Here is a 27718-nt window from a genome sequence, read left to right on the forward strand (position 1 = left end):
TTTACATAATAGAACAGTAAAGGTACTAGTATGCGGCCTTGTGGAATGCCACAGCTCACTGGGAGGGGGCCAGGGGGGGGGGGGGGGGGGGGGTCATTATATGGGTTTTTGTTGTTGTAGTGTAGTAGTTGCTTATTTGGGCTTGCTTCCTAATGTTCAAACCAGACAGTGGTTCTCAAACAGGTTCAAGTCAAGGGCCCCCAAATGAACATGTATTTGTGCGGATGGACACCCATCTGAAATTATTTTATGCCACATGGTGGACCCTCTTGTAAACAAGTGTAATGCTTAATTGGGTCGTCCACTCACAGTTAACAGTCTTTGTATTGAGTTTGTGCTTGAAATGTACTGTAATTCTGCAAACTGTTAATAAATATTTCAATCAATCAATCAAAAGGAACCCCAATTACAAGATTTGTGTTGTTAAATATTTAAAAAATATATTAAACTTTTTTTTTCTTAAAATAATAATAATATATATAGAAGATCTACAAGCTCACAACGCGACGCGTGTAGATCGGTTACTTTCAGTAAGGGCCATAGCTTCTAGGCTTGTTTTCCATTCATAGACCTGGGTTTCTTTCTCTCACACAAAACCTGGCAACTCTGACAAGAGTCCCCAAAGCAAAGCCAATACATCCTGATTAGAGCTCGCTGCAATAAGGGAAGGGCGACACTAGGCTGGCTCAGGACTGGAGAATCCGAGAAAAGACGAGACGGGAGTTCTTTTGGATTTTGAAAGCACAGGCTGGGAGAGGTGAGAAAGAAACTCAATTAATGTTCACTGTTGTTAATTGTTGTTTGTTTTTAACCGTTATTTGAAATGTAAATGCGGATTTCGACTTCAGAAGTGAGTTTTGAGCGTTGAAGGAAAAAGTAGGTGGTGTCAGTCTTTTCTGAAGGAGGAAGGCATTTCGGTTAGCCCCGGATTGATATGATCAACAAGCTCGGCGAGTTGAGACTTGTTACTTTGTGTTGCTCTAAAGTATGTTCATTAAGTAACAGTGAATTACATTGCGTTCTGGACTGGTTTGATCGTCGAAAATCCTCGAAAATCGGAGGAGGACACACCTGTTTCCTTCCTCCAACAACCTCTGCATGTTCGTCCGTTACACAAATCTTTTCGGGTCATGTTTTTTATTTGTAGTGCTCCACACCACCACACATCTAATCTACAAACTCAACGGTTGGTTTACAGCAAATAACTTTGATTTTATGGTTGGCTTCATTGTTTGTGTTTGGACTCACTTCTTATCTTAACACCAACGGTGACAACGTCACCGTCAGGCAGCCCTACCTTTAGTTGTTATGAAAAGTTTCTCGTCATTCTCGGAGAGAGAGAGAACCTGTTTGGCCAGTGAGAGCGAGAATCGATCGGTATTCGAAACATTTATTCGGGGGGAAACCGGAGACTTTAGGAATGCGATGGAAAGAATCGCAAAACAATAGCATAGCCTACTTAGTGGGATGATGATATACAACACCTTTCCTTTAAAAAATAAATAAATACCCTTTTTTGCGGTAAAATAATACCTTTCATTCTTTGTTTGCCTGTTGTGTTACTAAACGGCTGCTTAAACGTTTTCTTTTTCTGTCCTGAGGACATTCCTTTCTCCGAGGAGTCACCACACCCTTTTGATCCGCTGTAGCAACAAGACCATCATGTTCCATAAACTCTTTTTTTCCTCCTTCCTTGGCACATTGCTGCTCTCGCACAAATAACGCCAACTAATTGGCGAAAAAACCTTCCGACTTGTGTGGAATATCGCGGGCTACTCCCCATTTCAGTTGCTACGTCGTAATACACTGGGTGTTCCAACAATACATGGCAGCAGCCTCCTGCCTCCCTCTCTTGTCTACTGAGGAGGAATGCTCATTGCTCACAAAGATTCTCCCACATCCTCGGCGTGCGCGCCTGTGTTTGTGTGCGCGCGTGCATGTGTGTGTGTGTGTGTGTGTGTGTTTGTGGACCGTGTATGATGTCATTGTGGAGGAACAGCTGACTGCTGACCAAGCAAGAATTCACACAGGTAGTGGACTTGGACAGAATGCCATGGGCATGGTCATTATCTCTCGCATGACAACACAGTCGACACTATTAGGGTTGGGATCATCCAGGACCAAAGCAATCGCATCCAACATTGAGGAACCGGAGTCGCTTCCATCACATTTGGAACCGGCTTTCTGGAACTGTTTTATGTATTTATCACACTGTCGGAGCTGGTATGTGGACTTAATGTCTGCTATGCAATTACAATACCTAAAACTTGGGTATTTAGGTATTGATTCTAAAACTTTACATTTTCAAGGACCACCATAACTCTTGAGTATACAAATGTAACCAAATGGTTGCTCAAACCATTTATCTCAGAGTTACAGACCTGTTGGTTAATGCCTAGTACTACTAGGGAACCGTTAAGGGGTATTTGTTACGGAACTGGTCCGGAATCGTTAAAATCCTAAAGGACCAACCCTAGTCGGCACACGTGCAGTCGTGCACACAGTGCACCAAAAGGAAAGGTGGAGGAAAAAGTGAAAATTGTTTTCCGTTTTGCCATACACAAGTTAGTATCTTTGGCCAATTGACCTAGGAATGCACAGTTGAAAATGTTTTGAAATAAATGATTACAAATAAAAACAAAATGTAGGAAACCAAAACATAAAGACCCATAAAAATGTGTCCCGACCCACTGTTTGGGAACCAGTGGTCTACTAGGTGATCAATGTCATGGTCACATCACATGGCAAAGAGACTGAGAGATCTCATGAGTCAAAGCTGTGAGAAATGCCTCGCTTGTTGTCTTAGTGTTTCATGACGAACATAAATTGTATTGCTAATGGAGTGTAGCAGATGCATACTTACTGTAGGCAATATGCATAGTGGCTTTTAAAATGGCATTTTAAACACAAGCGTGTGTCAAGCTCAATCAAGCTTATTGTCCAAGCTCCTATTAGTAGTAACTTCCTACACTTCCGTTGTTTCTGAGACATAATGATAGTACATGGACTGCTCAAATGACAATGTTGGCATTAATCCATCTAGCCTGTTTGTTTGTTATCTCTGTGTTTAAGCTAGGGCTGGGCCATAATGGACAACATCAACCTTTTTCCAGCATATACCGGCACACCTATCGACATTTTGCCCATAATATAATCACCATTGATATTATTGCGGGGATGTCTATTGGTACTTTCACAAAGGTATTCACTGATTATTTATTTATAAATTAGTAAAGTCTACATAACTAGGTGGATAAAGGATAATAGTCATGCAAGTTCAGAAAATGTACACTGTTATGTAATGCAGGCAGCATTTAACCACTTTCACCTGTGGGTCCCTAGTTGGCATGTTATTGGCAGAACTTGCAAAAACGTTTAAACATTTAAAAAAATAGCAGATCTAAAAGCGTCACAATATTTGAAAAAAAGTTAGAAAATATAAAATAGGGCACCAGGAAGAGACAACACTGATGCTGCGTTCACACTGGCACAGTATGCAAAAGATACAAAGCTACACACTATTGATTCGATACTGTATCAATATATATAGTGTATTGCTCAGATTTTAAGTTGTTGTTGGCGCTGGTGCTTGTCAGCGGTTGAGGAGGAGTGTGGCACCCTAAGGATACAGAACATTACCTCCCTGATGGTGACATCACACTGCAACACACACAGAGAGAGAGAGAATGGGAGAGAGAGTATGGGATTAGACAGAGACAGACCTAGAACAGTACTAGCCTGGAGGAGAGGAGGCAGAACAGAAGGAGAGAGGGAGGGTGACAAAGAGGAACACACAGAGGAAGGATGATGGTGGAGGTGGGGGGTACAATCAGGTCAGCTTTTTTCAGCGAATTAGCAAGGCGGGTGTGGGAGTCTTTGTAGAAGACTCGGGGAAGATAAATGCAGTCATAATTTTTCCCCCCCCAAATCCTGATTATCTAACTCTGCAAGTTCCTCTCATCCACTTGTTATGGCCTATTTCTTCACTGTGGAATATTAATCAGACTTTCAGTGATATGCTTTAGTGCTGCACAATTAACCGAAAAAAATATTGTGATAGATTCAGACACGAATCTCATTTCTGTATTTGAGCAAGAATCGTGCAGCACTACTTGGCTGTCCAATTCATGTTTTTGCAACAAGAGAGAGACTTAAAGAGAGGTTTAAGTCGAGCACTTTGATGTCTGTTTAAAGCCACAGTAGTTGGCTCCATGGCACATTTGAGTAATAAGGTTCAGCAACTAAAGACATTAAACATTTTTATGGGGGGAAAAAACGAGAATCGTGTGAAATCGTGATCTCAATTCTTGCGCAGGAAAATGGAGAAACATTTGAGCAAGAATCGTGCTTGATCCCCCCCCCCCCCCCCCCCCCCCCCCCCCTTTCACATGTGCTTCAATTCTCTCTCTCTTCTGTCTAACTGTCTTCCATTCTTTCTCTTGTTCTACTCCTGTCCCTCCGTCTCTTCCTCTCTTGCATCCTGAGTCGCTCCATCTGTCTGTCTGTTTGAACTGCGGTGAAAGCTCGGGAGTGGATGAATGGATAAATCTCTGATATGTTTTCCTCTCTCTACTCTGAGCCAGGCTGAGCTCTGTGATAAATTGGGCCGGGGGAGTCTCGATGGCTCTGTCCTATTTCAAACGTCTGCTTGGGTCCGTGGCTCAGCCTGCTGCACCCATTTCATCTCCCTCACTACACCCCTATAGCATGCATCCTACTACCAGCCAGCCCCAGGCTAACTGTAGGGTTTAGGCCAGAAAGTCTAAGCCCAATCTGATATAGCTAGACTTAAAACATGTTTGAAATGTATAGTTTTGGGAGCCCAAATATGCAGCAATATTTCTCATTCTCAACAGTATCTTTGACCCCAAAATGACCTGGGTGAAAGCTCTAGTTTAAAAAGTGGGAGTTATCAGGGTTCTATAGCTACCTGGACGGGTGCAGTACTTAGTTTACACAGTTTTTGGTTTAGACTAGTCATTGGTTAGACCAGTCATTAGTCCTACAACTACAACCTATCTCAAACCCTCACCCTAAACCTAACCTCCCACGGAGCAGCACACCTAAACCTAACCTTAACCCATGTCTAACCAATGACTAGTCTAAACTAAGTATGCACCCCACCTGGACAAGATCTGAATCTAAAACCAGATAACATGGTTGCATTTAGAGGTGCTCCGAGTCCGATCGATCGGCAACCAATTGGTGATCGGCCGATTTTCACTCCAAATGACTCGATCGGTGTTTGTTAATTTACTCGATCTGGAGAAACCGATCATTTATACCATTTAAGTGGTATAAAAGTAAATCAGATATATAGTATAATATCATTTTGCATCTTTATGACAGGCCTAAACATTCTCCCCTTCCTCCCCACACACAGGAACAGTTTTGACGTGGGGTTTGACATATTTATAATTTAGGCAATATTCAAATTTTCCCCGTAGCGGTATCGGCTGATCGTGACAAAAACAATCTGTGATCGGGATCGGTCCCAAAAAACCTGATCGGAGCACCTCTAGTTGCATTAGACTAGGGCTGTTTTGTGTGCAATGCAAGTGAATTTGCGAGAATATATTGGATTGTAAACATGTTATCTATGGACCAAAAGTGAAGATATCTTGCCTATATTTGGAGTTGCATCATAGCACCTAAAAGATTCTGGTAATAATTGAAAACAATTGCCATGATTTGCTACTTTGCAGCAAAGTGCTAAAAGTGGGACCTTTCGACATGAATGACGGTTAATGGAATCGCTGCCGCTACTTTGTTTTGTGCTCATGGAGCGTAGAAGTACAGTAAAAGGCAGAAATGATTTGACACATTATTTGCCTGAATAATGTTTGCAATTAAAGATGACAAAAGGAAGCTTGGAGAGACTAGAGCTTGCCGGTTTGCAGCACTGCTGTGGTATCTATGATCGGGTCAGGTCGACCAGAGTTTAGCACTCACCGCAGGGTGTGTGTACTGTGTATAATATGCAAATGAGTTGAGAGATACATAAACAAACCCCTGTGTGGTGAGAAATCAAGCTTCCTCTAGCATTATTTTAAACTTGTGTTGTGTTACCACACGGCACTCATTTGCACACAAATTGTTTTGGTGTGTGGGTAGATTTTAACCCAACCGGGAAAGCATCGGCCTGGGCCGTGGCTCAGCGGTCCGGGCACCTTGGCCGGTGGTCAGAGTCTGGCGGTGTGCCGCAGGTTCGACTTCCATCTCTCTCCCCAATTTCCTTCCGGCCTACTGTCTGTCCCTCTATGAAAGGTGTAGAATAAAGGCGAAAGCCGCAAAAAAAACAACATAAAAAAAACATAAAAAATAAAACGGGAAAGCATCTGTGGCATTTTAGATTTGAGCTAATCATTTTATATTTTGGCTATTCAGGGGTCCTTGACATGATAAAGTGTGCGCAAATGTAGCAGCATAGGGTTTTCAGAAAACTGTTAGGATTAAGGATTTAGAATACTTTTTTTCCTTTTTTTTTGTTGAGAATCAGCCTCAAGTCTTAATGGGTTTATGCCTTCATGCATAATCTGACCACCACAACACACTACTACCTGTATGCTTAGTTGACCGGTGGGTGGGTACCCTCTTTTCTCCCCCCTCTGCCCCCTTTAATCTCCCGATCTACAAGCTTGCATCACGAATCTTCGCGATGTGTAGTGAGCTTGACGATCGGGCTATTTTTGCCTATAGGAACGGTAGGGTTCATGTGGTTAACAAGCCTGTGAGTGGAAAAAGTGAACGGAAGCAAGAGGACCTGGGGAAAGAGAACTGGAGATAAAGGCTGATTGGGACCAGGGGTGTTGTGTATCTAGGGGATAAGGGTGTTAAAGTGGGTGAGACATTCCACAGCGCTTACGTCCTTCCATGGTTCATCCACCACACACAGAGAGTTAATGTTGCGTGTGAACTTTCTGTGACCCTTTGTTGGTCATCGTCTGTCATTGTCTTCGCCAGGAGGCAGACAATGAGGGTGAATACTTATGTTTTCGCCCCTGTCTGTTTGTCTATCTGTGTGTGTGCTTAAGTTGTGTCCCTGTGCCCACTGCCTACACTGCTTGACCGACCGATCGGGCGTCAAACTTTGCATGCAGCACAATACCAGTAGACACTGACCTCACATAATGCTATTCTGTTTAGCATGACACCATTATATGGTGAAGTACAACATCAGGTTTAAGTGGTGTATCAGACTTGTGATTTAGTCTATTATTAAAAAGTCAGACATTATTTGCACACGCATAACTCTATCTATAATTATATATCAACAAAATATGCTTTAATATTTTTCAGTTCAAAAATATTTTATGTTTACATGTCCCATTAACATTTCACTGCGTTTACTTGTAGTTAGTGACAAATAAAACTGTATTGATTCTTGAAAGTAATCGATAGAATCGCTAAGAAAAGAATCAATATGTGCAGCCCTCACTTTCACTGAGTGTACAGTACAACATGCAACAGGATAACAGAGTTACTAATAATGGTAAATTCGTTTTCCTCTTCGAAGAATTTGCTGTTTGTCAGAGAGACGTGGGTGGGGGGGTTTAAGTAGATTATTGGTTCTTTCCTCAACACAATCACAACAGTGTGTATGTTGTACTGTCTGTAATCCCTACTGCTAGCTAATGTATCAGCAGGCCCCAAAATGCCTCGAGAGAGGCATTTTGTAATGTAATTACAAACTTCATATGTTGGTTGGTCAGCTGAAAAAACTCTTGAACCCTACTAATCTAGCTAGTGTCCTTATTCTGGGGTTAACATTTGTCGAAAAAAAATCATTATCTATATATATATATATTAGATATTTGGCCAAGATATTTGGTGTAAATGGAAAAGAGGGAGGCGGCTACCTACAAGTAGAGGTTGCTGGGGGACTCTGTGCCACTAAGTATAGGGTTCATATGGTTAATGTCATGTCAGCTGAGTAAGCACTGTGTTGACGTTGTTTAAATCTTCCTGGTGTTTGACATTGGCATGCTCTTACCTCACGCTACACCAGGGTTTCTCAAGTGGATGCCGAGGCACCCTAAGGTAGTGGTTCTCAACCTTTTCAGGCCGCGTACTCACGTACTGTCCCAAACCCGACCAGACCTGACGTTTTAGGGCTGGGCCGGGCCTAAAATGTATGCTAATCACTAGGGCCGGGCCGGGCCTCCATGAAATAAAATATTTTAGTTGTATATATTTTTTTTATCATTAAGCAGCAGCATAATTTCAGACAGTGTTACAGATTAGTTAACTCATTGCAAATGATGTCATTGCATGTGAGATGTGACACGGGTGTGTACCTACAGCCACATCAAGGTACAGCATGTTCACTTTGTTCAGCATAAACAGTAGTATAATAATGCCATTGATATGATACTGCCCAGAACAAGTTTTATTTCTCTGTTGTTTTTTGTTTTCCCCATGACATGAGTATACATAGTAGAGTTGTCCATACCATACCAATTGATACCATTTTTACTAGTACAAGTAGCCTACTTAATTTTTAGTACTCGCCGATATGAGTACCGATACGAGTACTTTTTATTTTTGTTGAGTAACCACTTATTTTACCGACTTTTTCTCTTAGATGCTGATCGATCTCAGATCTACACTTGTCAGTTGTCATTTATGCTTGTAGATTGGCTGTTTTTGGTGATTTGCTGCAGTGTTGGGTCTGACTTGCTCCCGTTGCATTCGTTCAGCCTAGTGTCAATTGGATGTTTTGGTTATGTTTCCGAGTACTTGAGGGTAGAGTACCCGATACCAATATTTGTATCGGAACAACTCTAATGCATAAGCATTTGCCTAGCTTGCCTTTGCATAAAAACAGACAGGCTTTTGCTACATGCCCTAATTGTTAGACCTTTTTGTGACTGTGATATGCACTTTCTTTAGTCTTTACAGTACTCGTCATTTTAGCATGACCTAGTTCCCAAACCAGTGTAAGCGAAAGCCATCGTACAATAAAAAGGCGGAATATCCTGTGCTTAGCATAATCAAACAGGTCCTCAAATACATGATTTGCATGGATACTTTGTGGTCACAGATGCATGTGAATGGAAGTGGGTTGAAACTTTGAGAAACGGGTAGAGCTCCTTCTTTCTTTACTAGTCTTCCTGAAACTCAATAAAGCTTTTGTGTGTTAATGTAAGTAACCACCTCCTCATTCTTGTCCAGTGGACAAGAATGGCCCCTGGCTAATGTGTTACTACTCTGGCACGGGACCGACGCCAGACCTGCCTGTGAGAAAAAGAGCACTAGTTGCTGAGAGAGGAATGAGAACTTTGCCCTTTTTTGCAACCTCACTTGGGGACTAACATTATGCAAGGCACTAAGGCAGGCCAATTTATCCCAAGAGAGAGAGAGAGACACACACACACACACACACACACACACACACACACACACACACACACACACACACACACACACACACACACTCTCTCTCTAGTGTAGTCACGTGGGAATGGGAAGGTCAGAGTGTGTGTGTGAGAGAGAGAATCTGATGGCTCACCCACTGCAGTCTCCATTGCTTTGTGAACGTGATGTGTGAGTCATGGAACCCTGGGTTTGACACGGCTGAGTTGTCATTCAACTGGTTCGTTTACAGCGTCTCTGACTCTGACGGTCTCATACATTGTCAGAGATATGAGCAATTTCATACCAAGCCAGCACATGCTGATTTGCAATCGTCATCGTATCCATTTTGTCTGTTCTCTATGGTATATTACTGTATATGTTTGTGGCAGTGCATACAACCATTCAGTTTTCTTTCCGGCTGACGCACCCCCGTGGCAAAAGAAACTCGAGTCATAGGGATAATTAATTATTGCTTGAAAATGTCACTAAGTTTAGTGTACACTGTACAGTTGATTTGAAAGTAAGCCAATGTTAAAACGCTTCTGGCCATGGGGTTAATTGCATTGGGGAGTGGTGTAGGCCAGGGGGTTTCAACTTTTTCATTTGATCTCTTAATGAGGTGAGGTTAATAATGTTATATTTATGTTTCATATGAATTTGCTCAACATTAGAGCAAAAACCTTGAGCCTGAGCACAATCCGTGGCATTGTATCGTTGGTACCACCGACTGACCTTTAGGTGTTGTGCTTTCGGTTATGCAGGTTTCTGCACTCACATGCCAGTGTTACTATCCTATCCTTTAGCAAACACTTGTTGGAATGAGGAGGTGAAATCTTACAGTGTCTGACACTGACTTCAGGAAAGGGAGAGGGAAAAAACGTATGTCTTGTCTGGTTGGATTGGACTAAATCCAACCAGGTGGAAAGGTTCACAATCCCATAATATGGCACTTTATTATCCTGTAACGCAGTGGTTTTTAACCAGTGGTCCTCCGGGGACCACCAGTGGTCCTTGAGGGCGTTCCAGGTGGTCGCCAGCTAAATGATGGAGAGTTGGTAACCAAATAGACCCTTATAGATCTTTAACTCTATTCTAACCAAATGGACCTGTAAGGGTCCATTTGTTTTATTGGTTTTTATTCTTATTTTACTTGTTTTTAGTTAAGTCTAAACAATTAGAGAATGTTATTTTGATCGTTTGCCTGTTCTGTTATCGCTATGGCACCACATCAATACAGCATGGAACTGTGGACAAAGTCTTATCCAAGGATAACAAAATATTCTTTCGTTTTGGGTCTGAGGCTAAATGTCATCAAATGGTGGTCCTTGGTTCAAATGCAGAATAGATATTGGGCCTTGATATGAAAAGGGTTGAAAACCACTGCTGTAACGGAACACACTGTAACGGAACACACAGGCCAGAAGGGGCCCTCGGCATCATCACTCTACAAAGTACAGATCTATTCCTGCACTTTTTATTAGGCAGCACTCTGAGCCAGCCAGCCATCAGCAGCAACGAGCCGCATTACTGTATCGTGTCGGGAGAAATAAAACACAAGCTCCATTTTGTGAAGCTATCTCTTACTGCGGATGGAAAGGCTTGTACCGTGGCTACTAAGTCACGTGTGTGTGTGTGTGTGTGTGTGTGTGTGTGTGTGTGTGTGTCCTAAGGCAGTGGCAGTATGATGTATGGATGGAGTTAAGCAGCAGCCTGCTATCACAGAGAACAGGTGGCTTTCTCCAGAGACAACCCAGCGTGTGAGTGTGTGTGTGCCAGCTAAAGAAATATGTGGAGGATAAGTAATAACGCAGTTGGTAGTTAGTTATTACAGTGCACCAAAGCAAATGCCTAGATGGCTAATACAAGCTGTGAGCATGACTTGGCCTACAGGATAAGATAACAATATAAACACTCATTTAGCTCTTGCACATAATTCACTTTGTAAGCCTCAGTGCTAAACTGGCCTTCTGCATGCGTTGTATTGTGTAGTGTAATACAGTGAATGAATGGGGGGGGGGGGGGGGGAGACGTATACAAAACGTACATCCGTTGTATCTGGCAGTGTTCCTTATCATGCAGAGTGAAACCAGACGTGTTGTGCAGAATGTACCAGCCCTTCCAGGAGGTGTATCTTTCTTCCCTGGATAATGCAGTTGTACTAACACCACGCCCGCAAGTAATTGACCTTTGCTCCAGCCTCCAGACGGCCGGAAATCGATTTCATTTCTTAACGTTTTACTCGGTTAAAATGTCTCCATTGAGCTGTGTTCAAATGAAGTGGAAAAGACAAGAAATGCAGTCAAGTATTTATTTATTATAAAAGCCTGGCAGAATACTTAACAAAGGCTATACTACTACCTATAATTAATTACCTGCATAATTATTACATAACACAGGCTGCTTTGCAATGTTAAGAGACGATTGAATGTTCAATGGTGAAGTTGCATTCTGAAAACAACATTCTACAAAAAAGTATAATTGTGGTGAAGAGATTTATTTTTGTAGAGTCATAAAAAGAGTGGGCCAAGGTTGGTCTAACAAGATTTTAAGTGTTTAATCGTTGCAGAAGGATAACGGTTTGAAAGTTGGCAGTAGTTCAATACTTTGTAGTTCTCAACAGGCCTGAAAAGTGAAAACTAAGGCCCGGCCCTAACTGATCAGGCCTGACTAATTAGCATAGATTTTAGGCCCGACATGGTCCTAAAACGTTGGGCCGGGTTGGGTTTGGGCAGAATTTGAGGTGTGTGTGTGTGCGTGCGTGCGTGCGTGCGTGCGTGCGTGTGTGCGCAATGTTCCCAGGACTCTGGTGTGCTGAGAACTTCATAATAGATACATTCTCAATCAGTCTGTTTTTGTGTTTTCATCAAGGAAGTGAATGCCAATAATAAAAGTAATCACAACATGTACTCCATTTATATTATTATTAATGATTTTTATAATTTGCACTTTACATGCTGTCATTTGGACCGAAAGAACATGACCTCAAACATCACGCCTAAAGGGTGTGGTTTTGGCACAACTAACTGCATTAGGAAATGAAGACCTGCTTCCAGGAGGTGTTGTCCTGCTACTAAGAAATTTGTTTCAGTAGATGAATTAATTTGTCTCAGTTTCAGTGGACAAGTGTCAAAGGACCTCAGTCAGTGCCATTTCAGAGCACTTTACAGGCAAAACAACTAAATAGAGACTAAGCTATGATGACAAACTGTTTGGTTACACTTGGGTGTTCCGCTCTGAAAATAGCCGATCTAGTAGGATCTACAAGCTCAGAACGTGTCGCGCTGCGACATGTTGTAATGTAGATCATCAAGGCCTGCCATATTATTTTTTTTGCCAACTAAATAATTTAGCCGACAAAACGTATATTTAGTCGGCTAAAACTAGACCAAAACTAAAACTTTTCAGTAAATTACATGTTAAAAAAAAAAGACTGACTAAAACTAAATCAAAATTTGCTGTCAAAATTAACACTGATGTCTGTTCTGGCAGCCAGCCAAACAGTTGTCTCATCACCTACTGCCTCCTCTCCATTATTGTCAGCTTGCGGTAGATGGCTATATTGATCCGTGTGTGTGTGTGTGTGTGTGTGTGTGTGTGTGTGTGTGTGTGTGTGTGTGTGTGTGTGTGTGTGTGTGTGTGTGTGTGTGTGTGTGTGTGTGTGTGTGTGTGTGGTGTGTGTGTGTGTGTGTGTGTGTGTGTGTGTGTGTGTGTGTGTGTGTGTGTGTGTGTGTGTGTGTGTGTGTGTGTGTGTGTGTGTGTGTGTGTGTGTGTGTGTGTGTGTGTGTGTGTGTGTGTGTGTGTGTGTGTGTGTGTGTGTGTGTGTGTGTGTGTGTGTGTGTGTGTGTGTGTGTGTGTGTGTGTGTGTGTGTCCGTCCATTTCTCTTTTCACTTGCAAGCCAGGTTGCACTCAGACACGCCTGACCTTTCAGGGATGCAAGTAAAAAGAGTTTGGAGAGAGAATTGTGCACTGTCTGTCACCAACCAAACCTGTAGGACGGTGCTATAAATTATTAGGCCAAGGTGATGCAGCAGCAGCAGCCAGGAGCACATTCTCTTTTCCGAGGAGGTGCTGCTGGTGTATGAGAGACTATGCGTAGGCAGCTGACAGCTGTACAGTATGTAGAGCATTGCATCCTGTGTGTGTGTGTGTGTGTGTGTGGGGGGGGGGGGGGGTTGCAATGTTCCCAGGACTCTGGTGTGCTGCCTTTTTTTCCCCTTCTTTCTTCTTTTCCAGGCCAACACCGAACCCTCAGCCTTGCCTTGCTCTGTTTCCACCTAGCCCACATAGGACAGGACACAGCCCAGGAAAGGGAAGAGGGTGCGGCTCCCCCAACAGACTTGAAATCTCTTCTCTCCTTCCCTTCCTCCCCTCTTAATACCAGTACCTCAGTCTCTCTCTCTCTCTCTCTCTGGTTTCTCTCTCACTTCACTTATTGCCCCCTCCCCTCCCCCTTTCATGAATTGCCATGCTACAACCATGCTTTTCCAAGAATTGGCTCGTGACTCGAATGCTTGTGTGGGAGTTTGTTCCTATTTTGCCCATGCTGCATTCTCTTTGTCAGAGATAAGACAGACTAATTGAGGCCAACAATTGAGTTGTTTTGATCATGAATTCATGACATGTAATTATGAATTGCTGTGCACCACCACGAGTGGATCAAATAAAGAATGAATGTGTGACTAGCGGCCCGTGGTTCAGGAAGAAATGGAAGGTTCCCAGTTTGTTCCCTAGCTCCTCTTGGCTTGATGTCAAAATGTCCTTGAGTAAGACGTTGAACCTCCCCATTTTGACATTGAGATTGTATTGATTTCATTGTGCCTGTTTATTTTGTGTGTACCGTGTGTGTACATGCCAGGTAAATGTGGCATCAGTCCCGGAGCCAACTACTGTGGCTTTGAACTGACAACATCAAAGTGTTTGACTTAAAACGTAAGAGTAACTAAAATGAATTGGACAGCGGCTAGCCAACCAATGCTCAAACTTAGAAATGAGATAGATTGCATAGGTGTCTGAATCTAGATCGCGACCTTTTTTCTATTAATTGTGCAGCACTAGTTGGATTTCCTCCACTTCCGGTTTGGGACTGTTTGTGAAGAGGCGGATGTAACGCACCATTTCTATTCTTATATCGTTGAGTAAAGATTAAAGACGCCTCGTTGTTAAAAGTGTTCCATTCTGTTTGGCAGATGGCAGCCATCAGGAAGAAGTTAGTGATCGTGGGTGATGGCGCTTGCGGAAAGACCTGCCTCCTCATCGTCTTCAGTAAGGACCAGTTCCCTGAGGTCTATGTCCCCACGGTGTTCGAGAACTACATCGCTGACATTGAGGTGGACAGCAAGCAGGTAATGTCGTGAAGGACACTCGCACGCGCACACACACACACACACAGCGACACATGTGATCTGCACTTGTGGGATCTAACCACATGAACCGTAGCGTCCTTATTCTGGGGCGAAGAGATTTGGTGTAGAAAAAGGTAGCATACCTAAAAAAAACCGAACTTACAGTAACATGAGCGCTACTGCTATGATATCCCTCAGACCTTTTCATATCAAGGACCCCCAAATGAACGCTTATTTGCCCGTGGACCCCCATTTGAAAAGAGATGCCAAGGACCCCCATACGATTTTCACGGTTCTAGCAGTGATTTTCAACCATTTTCATTTCAAGGACTCACAGTTTGACATCCTTTGTTCTACAGACGGACCTAAATTTAATGGGATTTCCATCTCTGGGACCAAATTCATATTGTAAGATCAATGTTAATTTAACTCTGAGAGTACAAATGGAACTCGTTAGGGTCCATTTGTTTTTCCGTCCTCTTCGTCCTCTTCTCTAAGAGGATGGGGCTCAGTCCCCGACCCACACAGAGCAGAAGGGACAAATAAAAGCCAAAGTCAAATAAAAGCCAAAAGAATAAACTTGCTCTTCATCATGATCAACAAAACGCTGAACATGGCACGAGGAGTGTGCCAGACACCGGGCTATAACCGTAGTGCGTGCATGCATTAGTGCAGAGCTTAAAGTGGTATTTATTTCACTTTACTCTGGCATTATTTTGTGTGGACCTCCAGACACCTTCATGTTATTAGATACACCTCCCTCAGTTTGAAGCCTGTTGAAGTTCAAATTTTAACCATATTGGACAACACATGTCCCTGCTTCTGGTGACTGATATGGTCCTTCTAATGCATGAGGGGGGCTGTGCTTTTTCAGTTTTACACAGTATTAGACATTTAATTACGGTAAAACGTTCAGATTTTTTCCACAAATACCAAATATAATGAACCAGAAGCCTGATGAGTTTACCAAGAGCACGATAAACATGAAATGGGCAGCAATTATAAAATAAAATTGGTTACAATACAAAAAAAGCACATGCTGTAACCTTGTAGATCTGTTCTATTTGTGACAGCTAAGCTTGCAGATCTGTTCTGTTTTTTGTTTTGTTTTTTAACATTTTTAACTCATCTTAGCTTCTGGGTGTCCTTGGAACAAAATATTTTGAGATGAGGGTCCTGGAGCAAATGCATATAATGTTGGTGGTCCTTGACCTAAAAAAGTTAGAGCACCACTGATATAGCAACGAACAAATGTTTTTCAGAAAACTGGATTTAGAAGACATTTTTAGAATCACCCTCACAAGCCAAGTGGTCCAGGCGCATGCCACATATAGGCTTTGGCCTGACAGCGCGTCACGTGTTCGAGTCCCGTTCATGACGACCTTTGCTGCATGTCTCTCCCCTTCTCTCTCTCCCTCTTTCCTGTCCATCTTCACTTAATACTATCAAAGGCAGAAAAGAAGAAAAAAAAAAGAAAAAAGCTGAGCACGGGAAGTCTTTTTTAGTTCAAACAATGATAGGAGAGAGGGCGAAATGGATGGTGGTTGAGAGGGAGATGAGTGGGCAGCGCAGACAGGAAGTCCTCATGTCTATCGAGGCTGGCAAGGAAGTGCAGACCTTGCAGTCAACAACAGGAAATGGAACGTCACAGACTTCCTTCCTGCGCAAGCCCCGGCGCTCCCTACCCACCTTTGTACAATACATTATGACTAATGCCCCATTTCCTGTCCCCATTTCCTGGGCTGTGAAACCTTGGATCAGCTCACTTCCTGAAATCTGAGGGTTTTATTTTGTGCAACATGGTGCTTGGCTCTAGCACTGCTTTAACCACTTAAACCCTTTAGTTGACCGGAGACCCCCAGGGGTCTACACTGAGGCCAGTGATGAAAGTTAAATTATGGCCGAGTTATTTGCTGACTCCTGGGAGACCCCCAGTGGTGACAGAATGCCAGGACAGAGTTGGAGAGTGCATGGATTATAGTTCTCTTCTGAGTCGCCACGACTGATTTCAGTCAGTTGGATGGATTCCATAGAATCTCAATGCAGAGCTTGTAGATGGGCTATTTTTGGTTATTAAGAGCATTTGTGCAAGTTGTCAAACTAGCACAGAAGCGTCTTCCATAAAATCTTAATGTCTCAGTTCTCAGATATTTCATGAAAGGCAAAGGGTTGATGCCTCAATCTGATTTCTTCACCTGGTTGGCTGTATTTAGAACAGCAGGAACAATATTACTAAAACATCATGTTTTTGTTATCTTTTTTTTGTGTGTGCGTGTGTGTGCACGTGCGTGCACATTTCTGTATGTGTATATTACTTAAGTTATCTTCAATCAATTACACACTCTACGAAGCCTTGAATTCATGGAGATTTTAAATTTTTCATCAAATTATTGGCTCAGTCAGGAATGTGACACAAAGTAATGTCCATGAATTCAAGGCTTCATGGGATGTGTAGTTGATAGAAAATAAGTATTTGCAAATGCCATCAAATAGGGAACCGTAGCATAATTCAGTTCAAACTGGGGGTCCTTGAAATTAAACGGGTTGAGAATCACTGCTAGATCCGTACAAATCTTCTCTTATGGGGGGTCCCTCCCTGGCATATCTTTTCAAATGGGGGTCCGCGGGCTAATTACTGTCAATTTGGGGGTCCTTGACATGAAAAGGTTTGGGAACCACTGGGATAGAAGATCCTTAAGTGTAGCAACTATAGTGCAAGACTAGTAGGCCTGACCAAACATCATTCACAGCCACTAAATGTCACCACCCAGCCCCACCTACCAGCATCTGGTTTTATGTACCATTGGGGGATTATATCCTGACTAAAGTCTTTGCACACCCATGCAGCAGCAGCGGCAATGCATAAAAGCTGATCTAGTCTGCCAGAACTCAACTTATTGCCAGTTTGTCTCGACTGAAAAGCATACTGTGTGTGTGTGTGTGTGTGTGGTGACTGCATTCAGTTGGCAGACTTTTATACCATGGGCCTCGGCAGCTTACAGGCCACATGATGAGAAAAGTGACATATCTAGGCTACTGTACATAAGACATTCCTGCGGAGCACATTCCCAGACTGAATGCGTGCTGCGTTTTCTTGCAGTACAGGTTTTGTTTTGGAGAGTTATCTGTTCCATCTATAGAGCAGCCCAGATAGAGTCCTCTTAGGAGCGGTTTGATTAATAACAACCAGGAAGACAGCCATGTCCTGCTCAGGGGGATTTGTTTTTACAGGTCTGGTTGTCAGAACCCATAATGTTCAATCCCCTTATTCCTTTTCTTTCTCCCACTTCCGCCTTCTGTTATATCTCTGTCTTAACCGATTAAGACCTGAAGCCGATTCTACAAATGTCTTCTAAATCAGTTTTGTGTTGCGATATCGGTGGTTCTGAAACATTTTCATGTCGAGGACCCCTCAAAAGGTATTTGGTCACAGACTCCCCACCTCAACAACTTTTGTGTTCCAGGGACCCCCAGAAGTAAAGATTTGAGTTAAAAATGTCCACTTACATTTTTTTTATAATAGTCAAAGATTCTTTAAAACTTGCAGATCTACAAGCTTGCATGAAGTGATGTGCTGTGAACTTTTATATCTGCTATTTTTGGATAACCAACACTAAAATCTTAATGGGTTAAATAACAAGCAAGGCATGAATTGCCCCAATATACTGTATTTCTAGCCTTTTTAATTCTAAATGAGCGAGGCACCCTGGCTGTCTCCCCAATCCCCTCATCTAAGACTCCATCGTTTCTCTGTTTTATGTTAAGTAAATATGATGTTCTTTTCTGAGGGGCCTCCTATTCCCAGCTTTGTGTGTCTGTGTGTACCATGGAATGTGATGATGTATGATAAGAGCGCACCTCACTTCAAGTGTGATTTTGATCTTCTCAGGTGGAGCTGGCACTTTGGGACACAGCAGGCCAGGAGGACTATGACAGACTGAGGCCTCTCTCCTATCCCGACACAGATGTGATCCTCATGTGTTTCTCCATAGACAGCCCTGATAGTTTAGGTAAGGCTCGACATACTTGGCTGCTATCAATGTTCTTAATACAACTTTATTTGTATAGCACCTTTCATGACATGCAATGCAGCTCAAGGTGCTTTACAGAGCAATAGAGGAAAAAAAAGCAAAGGCATAAAACATTAAAATAATAGCAGTGAATAAGGCGATACAGGGAGGACATGAATAACAACGATTTTAAAAGCTCAACTAAAAGCAAGAGTAGAAGTAGGTCTTGAGCTGTGCTTTAAAAATGTCTACCGAGGCTGCCTGTCGAAGCTTTAGTGGGAGTTTGTTCGTAGAAGCAGAAAGCTGCTATACCATATTTTTTATGTTGCCATTTCTTTTAGGCACATCGAGCAGGAGGACCTGATGGGTCTGTTTGGGACATATCTAGGCAGGTAGTCCTATACTGTAGGTAGGAAGGTGCAAGACATGACTATTGTGGAATAAAATAAGACTTAATGTCATGGTAATAGTTATTGCAAGAAGATTATAACAGACAGAATAGTACAGTATCCAGTAAAGGATAAGCAAGTACAGTATAATGCTGCATTCACATGGAATCAGGCAAGCGGTAGACGGCAAAACCTGCTGGACGGCACGGAACGGTAAAAAGATGAAATATTTTAACAGTGTTGCCGTCTGCTGTTACCGGTTCTGGCTGCCAGGCTGCCGTGCCGTCCTGCTCCCGTCCACTAAAATGAGTGTCCACAGTTTGCCGTCTGCCTGATTCCATGTGAATGCAGCACAAGAAAGATTTTCTGTACTGATTAAGTATGTGGGCCATAGGTCCATTCTTGCTTTAAAAATAGTTCTGACTTGGCCAGCCTGACCACCTCTTGGCAAGGTGTTTTGTTTTTAAAGCCGAGACCTGGTCACCTCTTTTACAAGAAGTCTAAAAGGGCCGTCCCAGAGCAAGAAGAAATGTTGATCATTCCACAGCTTGACTGGAAAGGTACATGTCAAGACCTGTTCAGGTCGTGTGTACATGCAACATTTACTGGAGAAGCCAGTAAATATTGCTCACCTGCATATTTTTCAACTCTTTTCAAACACTGTAGATGCTGTAGTAAAATGTAGATGCCAAACTATCATGGCTACTGTGCTACTGAGTCAGTAGCACAGTACTGACATTACATTTTCACACAAATTATTGCGATTAACAATTTAATTGTTTTGTCATTGAACACTGGAACATAAAAATGACCATTTCCTTCGTTTTGAAGTTGCACAGGGTAGATTTGACAAATATACAAAAACGACTGACACACAAAAAACATTAGTGGAAATGGCTGATCTACAAGCCCACTAATTGTGACAGGCCTATCTGCATAGTGTTGTCCAGTCATGGACAGAGTCATGAACCCATTACTTGGACGGGGCGGGGACGGGTCATTCGGGTTGTTGCGCTAAAGTGCTATGACTACATAAAATGCAATTCTAATGCTGTCTACGTAACATGCTATAAGTCTGTATAAAGTGCTATCTAAGTCTACATAAAGTGCTTATCTAAGCACTTTATGTAGCTACATGTATCTAATCAGAAAACTGCCATGATTTAGAAGACTTTAGTAGAATGGTGTTCTCGGGTCTAAATGGGTTAAGCACAAGGTGTGGTGACCGCGTGGTGACCGCGCTCCTCCGAGTCCGTCCACCATGTGCTGGAAGTCAGTGGAATGTAATTGTGGAAGAAGCCACAGATGAGACGCCTTGCATAGCACTGCATTAACCGCTTATATACGCCCTATAGTCATATGACGAATGGCTCAAATAGCGCTGATCTACAAGCTCACCTATTTTCACATAATATTCTGAAGTTCTTTTTCTCGCTCTCCCATTATTTTGTTTATTTACTTTTACTTTTTTTTATGCCTACAATGACCTGCCCAAAATAGGGATGCCGGGCTGAAAGTGCTTAAAACAACATGAAGTGTAGGCAAGACTGCACTGGTAAAATGCAACAGATTCGCTGTAGCTATCCAAAAAGAATCTGTAGCCTGCTATCATTCACACAATGGCAGGTTACATAACATTGTAATCATTGTAAAAGGGAGTTGATGGAAGTACGGAAGTATGGGTAGTATGGAGAAGTAAGGTGAGGATTTATGACATATCGGCTTCATAGATTTTCAACATCCGGTGAGTAAGAAGAATAGTTTGGTGCAAAGTAATCCTTGGAGCATCCTCAGGGAAATAAATACCGCAAGAGGGGACAGGACTGGGACACCTATCTCTACAGCAGAATAAACGAAAGATAAGAAATGGGGTTATAAGATAAAATAAATGTATAACTGTTAGATGACCTTGCATTCTACTGTGCCTGTGTGGGCTTGTATATATGGCTCAATACACATGTATGAACATTTACGTGTGTGTGTGTGTACATGTACTGTACAGTGTAGGGGCCGATTGAATATGCACGTGCCGTGGTACTTTGTATTACTGCATAACTTGAGTAGATTGATTAGTTTGCTGTTTATGTCATGCATTGTTTATGTCATGCATTTTGATGTTTGGTGTTTTAGTGTTCTACATTAAACAACCAACATTGTTTGACTGCTGCAAACAATTTATTTTCATGCAGTAGCTTCTTAATCTGCATAAAGACACAGACTTCTACAGCTACAAACTAGAGGCTCTGACATTTCCTGTAAGCCAACGGGCCGGGCACATATCTGCATGTATTGTTGGCTAGGCTCTCGGTATCCTACAAATCTTTAAATAAGTTGTCCCTGTTGGCTGACATGATGTATATAGAGCCCCCTCTGACAAAGCCACCGCCACAGGGCTCTCTCCCATACTGTTTTGATTCGGCTGAACCACAGCTAACATTCCAAACTGTACTATCTCAATATGGCATCTCCTTACAGAGGAAACAAGAACACTGGTCTTCACCAGCACTGGGCTAGACTCAGAATCAGCCCCGGGGTCAATGGCCTCTCGAGTGTTTATAAATGTCTCCACACTGTGACAAGGGGAAGGACTCTCCCAATACTCCTTGTAGGGCAAAAATGGTGGTGTGTGTGTGTGTGTGTGTGTGCGCGCGCATGTGTGAAGTGGATAACAACAGCAGCAGGATTGGACTTCAATGGAACCACTGACTGTCTTTCTTTCTGTTTCTTATAGAGAACATTCCAGAGAAATGGACGCCTGAAGTGAAGCATTTCTGTCCCAATGTCCCAATCATCCTGGTGGGGAATAAGAAGGACCTGAGGAATGATGAACACACACGCAGAGAGCTGGCCAAGATGAAACAGGTGTGTGTTTATCTTATTACCTTATCAGCAGCACCCAGTAAGACATGTCTCCTGTGTAACCAGTTATGAACTTTGACTTGGACACACGCACACGCACGCACACACACATGCGCACGCACACACACTAGGGGTCCTCCTGACCCACAGGTTGAGAACCACTGTTCTAAACCACTGATGTGCATTCGTTGTTTTAGGAGCCAGTGAAGCCAGAGGAAGGCAGAGACATGGCCAACCGCATCAGTGCCTTTGGCTACCTGGAGTGCTCGGCCAAGACGAAGGATGGCGTGCGGGAGGTATTCGAAATGGCCACCAGGGCGGCGCTGCAGGTGCGCAAGCGCAAGAAGAGGGGCGGCTGCCTGCTGCTGTGAAGAGGGAAAACGGGCCGAACCAAACCAACCAATCAGCGACTGAGGGAAGACCTCCCCGCAGCACGACCTTATCCATGGAGAAAAACCTTTAAAACCAACCAATGGCTTTCTTGGACTATATTTACACCACAAACGCAGATCTGCCACACAGGCAAATGCGAAAGACTGACAACACCTGTTTAAAAGCAAAACAAATCAGCCTTTTTTTTGTACTTTTCTGTTTTCTTCTACTACTCACACACGTTGTTCATGCTTTGTTCTTCCATTCGCTGCTGGTTTTCGTTTGTTTCTTTCTTCACCAGCGTGTTTGTGTGAGGAGCCTGTCTCCCTCAGTCCCCCCCCCTTCTGTATGTATGTATGTATGTATGAATGTATGTTTGTATTTATATGTGCATATATATATATATATACTTTACATATATATCAGTCATCCTGCCACTGCCTCTGTGATGATTGTTTACAGAGAAGGACCAAGAAGCTCACAGCACACGCACCCCTTAAACCCATAAAGTCCCTGAGGCCCATTCTACTCAAGGCCTTCTAAATCGGTATCTCCCAGCCTATAGCCACTCTCAAAAGGCACACCGTTTCTCACAGAGTGTTCTTTTAGATTTGGCTCGTTGTAATGGGACTCAAAAGTAAAATGTTCATATGGAACCCCCACCTGTGTCCATGTATCTCCACACATCTTCAGTCCTCTGGTCATTTTACCACACCCATTTAATGTTACACCCCGAGATTTCCAGTGTGCTGAATCGGCAGAGCTCCCCACGTATTTTTTCCCCCCTCCTTCTTGCCACTAACATCAAAGACTGTACATCTAGGTTAAACTCAAATTGGATGTATATTAATTCGCTGAAACCTACATGAGCTGAGACGGTAAGGGCTGTTTACAGAATGCACCTTGCTCTGTCTCTGTCTCTGCTATGGGCGAAAGGATAGGCTGGCACCGCACACAGTGGCCTATTGTCGGAAACAATACTCTCAGTCAGTCACACACACACACACACTGGCCCAGACAGACATGCCACGAACCAGGCCACACCAGCGCCTCCCATAACGTGCCCACTCTGAATTCTGCACGGCTCGTTCAGACCCCATTATGCAGTTATGCGATGTTACTTTATTTTTCATTAATTGAAAGGGGAGTGCATATCATGTGGTTTGCTGGACTTAATCCCCACTGCGCTCGCCAACATTGCCACTCAGGCAGACAGTTAGTTTTGAGGCAGCTCATTATCCAGCTGTATATACTGTACAAGGATCTGCGCAGCTTGATTGACAAACACACACGCTATCAATGTGCCAACTCTTAAACCATGGATCAGTAGATACCTTGGCTGTTTGAACTGCCATGTTGATTTTACACACCAGCCAACCAGCTGTATTATAACCATGTGAACCGTGTAGACAGTGAAATGTAAAGGTAGGGGGGATATAATTCCTACCAAGACCAAGTTTTTTTCTTATTGAGAAGTCCTCAAAGGTTTGAGATGGATCCCACATTATCAACTCTAAAGCTCCCCTTGAGTTTCACAATCTGTTTGCTAATGCAAAAGCGATGATTAATGAGCTGTGAGTCTTAAACAGCTACTTCCTGACATCAGGGTTGATGGAAAGGGATAGAGAGCATGTTGGGAGTGCACATCAACCCTGTTCAGTATCCTCCCCACTAACACTCTACACTAGAGCTCATGGCAGATCACTGGGTAAGTGTGTGTAGAGTGTGTCAATGTTAAGCTCCAAGAATGGAAATCCTGCATACACTTGTCCAGTTCTATCAGACGCCTTGAGATCTCGGATCAGAGGGCAGTGGTGCTCTGGCAAATTCCTGGCCAATAAGCCCATCTCCTTTTAACAGTAATGCAGGCCTAGAACACGCTAAAGACCTTAAAGTCAAGTCAGGAGGAAAAAGCTGATTGTGATGATGCTTTACAAACAGGACAGGGGTGTGGTGTTTAATGTCTGGGTAAGACAAAACATGTTAATAAAATATTTTTGAAATGCTACATAACCTCAACATGTCTTTGCTTGTTTATTTACAATTTGGCAGACAGTCTTAATCCAGAGCGGTTTACAGTAAGCAAGGAAAACGAGGTAATACATAAAAGAATAGTGGTGTGTAACGATACATTTGAACAGCGATACGGTACATGGTTGATGATATTGGCGCATTCATGGCGATATTTACCAAATAAATTAAATCTGTGTGAAACATGCATAGTGAAGGAAAACATTTATTCTGATGGATATAAATGGGTAAACGGTCATTGTATTTGAACACGTGGACAAACCCGCACCATGACATGAACACAATACACACATTTATTGATATACCAAGTATTAAAGTAATTAAACCCCTCTCTTTTCTTAAATCTGTTATTTGACAGACAGGGGGACAGACAGTTCCTATACATGTTCCCCACTGAATTTTGAAATTATTCACCCCTACAGTATCGGTGATCACTGCAAAACGTCCAACCAGGAGGATGGAGGCCGTGATGAGCTTAAACATGTCCAAGGGGATGTTTACTCATGAGAGAAGGGGTGGGCTATCTGTCCTTAGTTCACCTCTTGCCTCACCCCTGCATTCATGTACTGTAAGTGTGGACACAGTGACATCTTGTGGTATATCTATGGTCATTGGTCACTACAACTGAGGCAAATCATCCCCTTTATCCCAAGATGCTTCTGTAGTATATCTGAAAGACATGTAATAAACACAATAAAGAAAGTATGGCTGTTAAGTGTCTCCAAACATTACATGTATAAGGAAGCATAACTATTAACCAATAAATGGGAACACGTTTTGTTAAAGCCAGCCCATATGGCATATTAAACAGCCGTTCGTGAAGGTGAAGTCATTAAACAATCCACCCAAAAATGAAAATGACGTGAAACAAATGTCTTTGTTCGCAGTTCATAACACAAAGGGAGATTGTCAGCACATATTTGTAGCAGCTTTCTCCAAAACAACTTAGGTCATTGCTATTTAGAGTTCGGCAAAGGATGACCATAAAATTACTCCACAGACTACAACTCATGCAACACACATGTACTGTAGGTGAAGTCAAACATGAGGACACAAACACCCATTTACACCATTATTTAGTGCATAGCACACACTGCTCGATTATGTCTGTGTTTTAGAAAACTGTCTATAGTAAACAAACAAAAGGTCTAAATATAGTCATTTTCCACTTCTAGTGTCATCATTTTACTTCAGAAGACATTCTTTATGCTGCAGGAGCTGTATAGATATGGGAATTTCCACCTTTTGTTTCAAATGTCATTATAGTGAGAAGATAATTACATAATTTTCATTGTTAGGTGAACTATTCCTCCGTCATTGACATCAGTGACAAAAAAGCAAACGCTCCCATAGTTTCTCTTCCGGATTTCCCAGTATGTTGATTTACTAATGTGCTGATTATGAACATTTTCTTGATTATCGGGTGATAACAGTTGAATGGGGTGAAATCTTTCCACAAGAGGGCACGTCAAAAGCATTAGCATACAGTACAATACATGATACTATGGCCAGGCTCAGCAAACATTTTTATGTTCATTCAGGACTTTGTGTTTCAGGTCATACAGTATTATTGTCCACTCATTTTGTATGTCCGTGGCAAAAATGGAATTTGGAAGAAAAATCCACCACAAGCCAACATAGCGATGATCGCTGGTTATGATTTTACTTTAGTCCCACGGAACCAGTCACTTCAAGCCTGGCTCCAGCCCTGAATCGCTAATGAATAATGAAGTGAAGTGTCAGGCTAAGTCACTTCATCAGTCTACAGAAAAAAATAAAAATAAATCACAACTCTTCTGCCTGCAGTCGCCCTGGCTGACCATAGACACACTTGACCTCCATAATAAGGCAACCACCATGGAGAAGGTCCAAGCAGCAGGCCGCTGTCAGCCCTGTGCTACAACAAACCAAGTTCAACATACCCAGGATATCTTTTCATTATCTGCACCACTGCAACGGTGCGCTGACAGTGGTGGAAAAAAGTACTCACATTCTTTACTTTGTGAAAGTATCAATAATGCAATGTAAAACTACTCTACTATTACAAATTTACTTGAGTATTGGTATCAACATATACCGGTACTTAAAATACAAAAGTAAAAGTAGGCTACTCGTTATGCAGAAATGTATAAAAATGAATCTTTTGAAAATAGTAGATCTACATGGTCACAATGCACCCCATCGTGACACATTGTGAGCTTGTAGATCGGCTATTTTCAAATGCCCAAAATGTAGCCTATCTATGGCTGAAGTGCACTGATTGATTGGAATTTTTATTTCACAGTATGTAGGATGGGTACATTACATTTCAACCGAAAGTAGTCAATACAAAAACTGCTACTTTGAGGACGAAACCATGAAAAGCACTAAGACTTGTTTACACATCAGGGTCCTCCATTTTCAATTCATCAGAACATTTAAAGACGTACTTCTATGAAAAAAACAGGAAATGATTATAAAGAAAGTAAAAAAGGGAAAAACATGTAGGCTACAGTGAGAAAGGGTGGGGTGGGGGACTCTTGATTTTTTTTTTACAGGGTCCAGTTTCGAATTGCAGCCGTCCAAAGGGGCTCTTTGAGAGCGGTTTTGAAGGAGTCAAGGGATTCACATTTCTTAATGGCTGTTGGTATACCAACAGCCACGAAGATACTATACTATATGGCGTTTCAAAATTGTGTGGCATAGGAGCGATGGTTGATGTATGTTTTGTAATAATAATCTAAATCTACAAAGAACCTTTCAGCTGCCATGCTCACAAGCTTGTAGATCTGCTATTTGCTTGCTACTTTTTTGCGTGACACTCATAAGGCGATTAGGCGAAGGACCCTAAAATATTTGGTTTGCATTCCGTTATTATTTGTTTAGTTTACTCTCATTATTATATATTTTTTTATTCTTTGTTGTGTCTCTTTTTTCTGTATCATACTGTGATACAGCCATGATGACAACTGAACTTCCCTCATGGGATCAATACAAGTCTATATATTGGTATATCTATTACACAAATCCAGCTGGTAGAACAGGCTCCAGAACACTGCTGCCCTCTCCTGGATAACAACACTAGTGCGCTCAGTGTATTCCTGCTTTGCACTTGACTCACATAATTAAATGCCTTGAATAATAATAATAATAATAATAATAATAATAATAAATCCCCTAAGCCTTACTCCTTAGTTAGATTCATTAATTGTATGCTTAGGAACACGTACTTTACATTTAAAAACTTACTTTAGATCCTTGTTTGAGGTTTTATTACAAGTCCAAGCAGCGGTTTGAATACAGAAGGAAGGGTGAAACAGAAGTCAATTTCTACACTCTATGAATCGCTGAAAAAACAAGTTACTGTTAATACAGAGG

At 42.3% G+C, this 27718-nt stretch overlaps 1 protein-coding gene and 1 long non-coding RNA gene across 2 annotated transcripts; one reads left to right on the forward strand and one right to left on the reverse strand.

Moving 5' to 3' along the window:
- Positions 1 to 610: 610 nt before the first annotated feature.
- Positions 611 to 24343, forward strand: LOC306914572 (rho-related GTP-binding protein RhoA-D). Its single transcript, XM_079491671.1, has 5 exons — positions 611 to 757; positions 14545 to 14700; positions 18590 to 18710; positions 21831 to 21961; positions 22156 to 24343. The coding sequence occupies exons 2-5, from the start codon at positions 14545 to 14547 to the stop codon at positions 22327 to 22329; spliced, it is 582 nt and encodes a 193-aa protein (XP_079347797.1). The 5' UTR covers positions 611 to 757; the 3' UTR covers positions 22330 to 24343.
- On the reverse strand, positions 23119 to 27706 carry LOC306914579. The gene is made up of 2 exons (XR_013788706.1): positions 27590 to 27706; positions 23119 to 25031 (listed from the first exon to the last, which is right to left on the reverse strand). It is a non-coding gene; the product is annotated as an uncharacterized lncRNA (long non-coding RNA).
- Positions 27707 to 27718: the final 12 nt, after the last annotated feature.

The sequence above is a fragment of the Electrona antarctica genome (assembly GCF_951216825.1).
Source record: "Electrona antarctica genome assembly, chromosome: 2".
NCBI classification, from domain to species: Eukaryota; Metazoa; Chordata; class Actinopteri; order Myctophiformes; family Myctophidae; genus Electrona; species Electrona antarctica.

Bases quoted from the DNA above. Each gene is read 5' to 3' on its own strand.
- LOC306914572 (XM_079491671.1), top strand. From the start codon at position 14,545: ATGGCAGCCATCAGGAAGAAGTTAGTGATCGTGGGTGATGGCGCTTGC. The intron at 14,701-18,589 runs GTAATGTCGTGA...TGATCTTCTCAG, and splicing joins TTGAGGTGGACAGCAAGCAG to GTGGAGCTGGCACTTTGGGA. The intron at 21,962-22,155 runs GTGTGTGTTTAT...TCGTTGTTTTAG, and splicing joins AGCTGGCCAAGATGAAACAG to GAGCCAGTGAAGCCAGAGGA.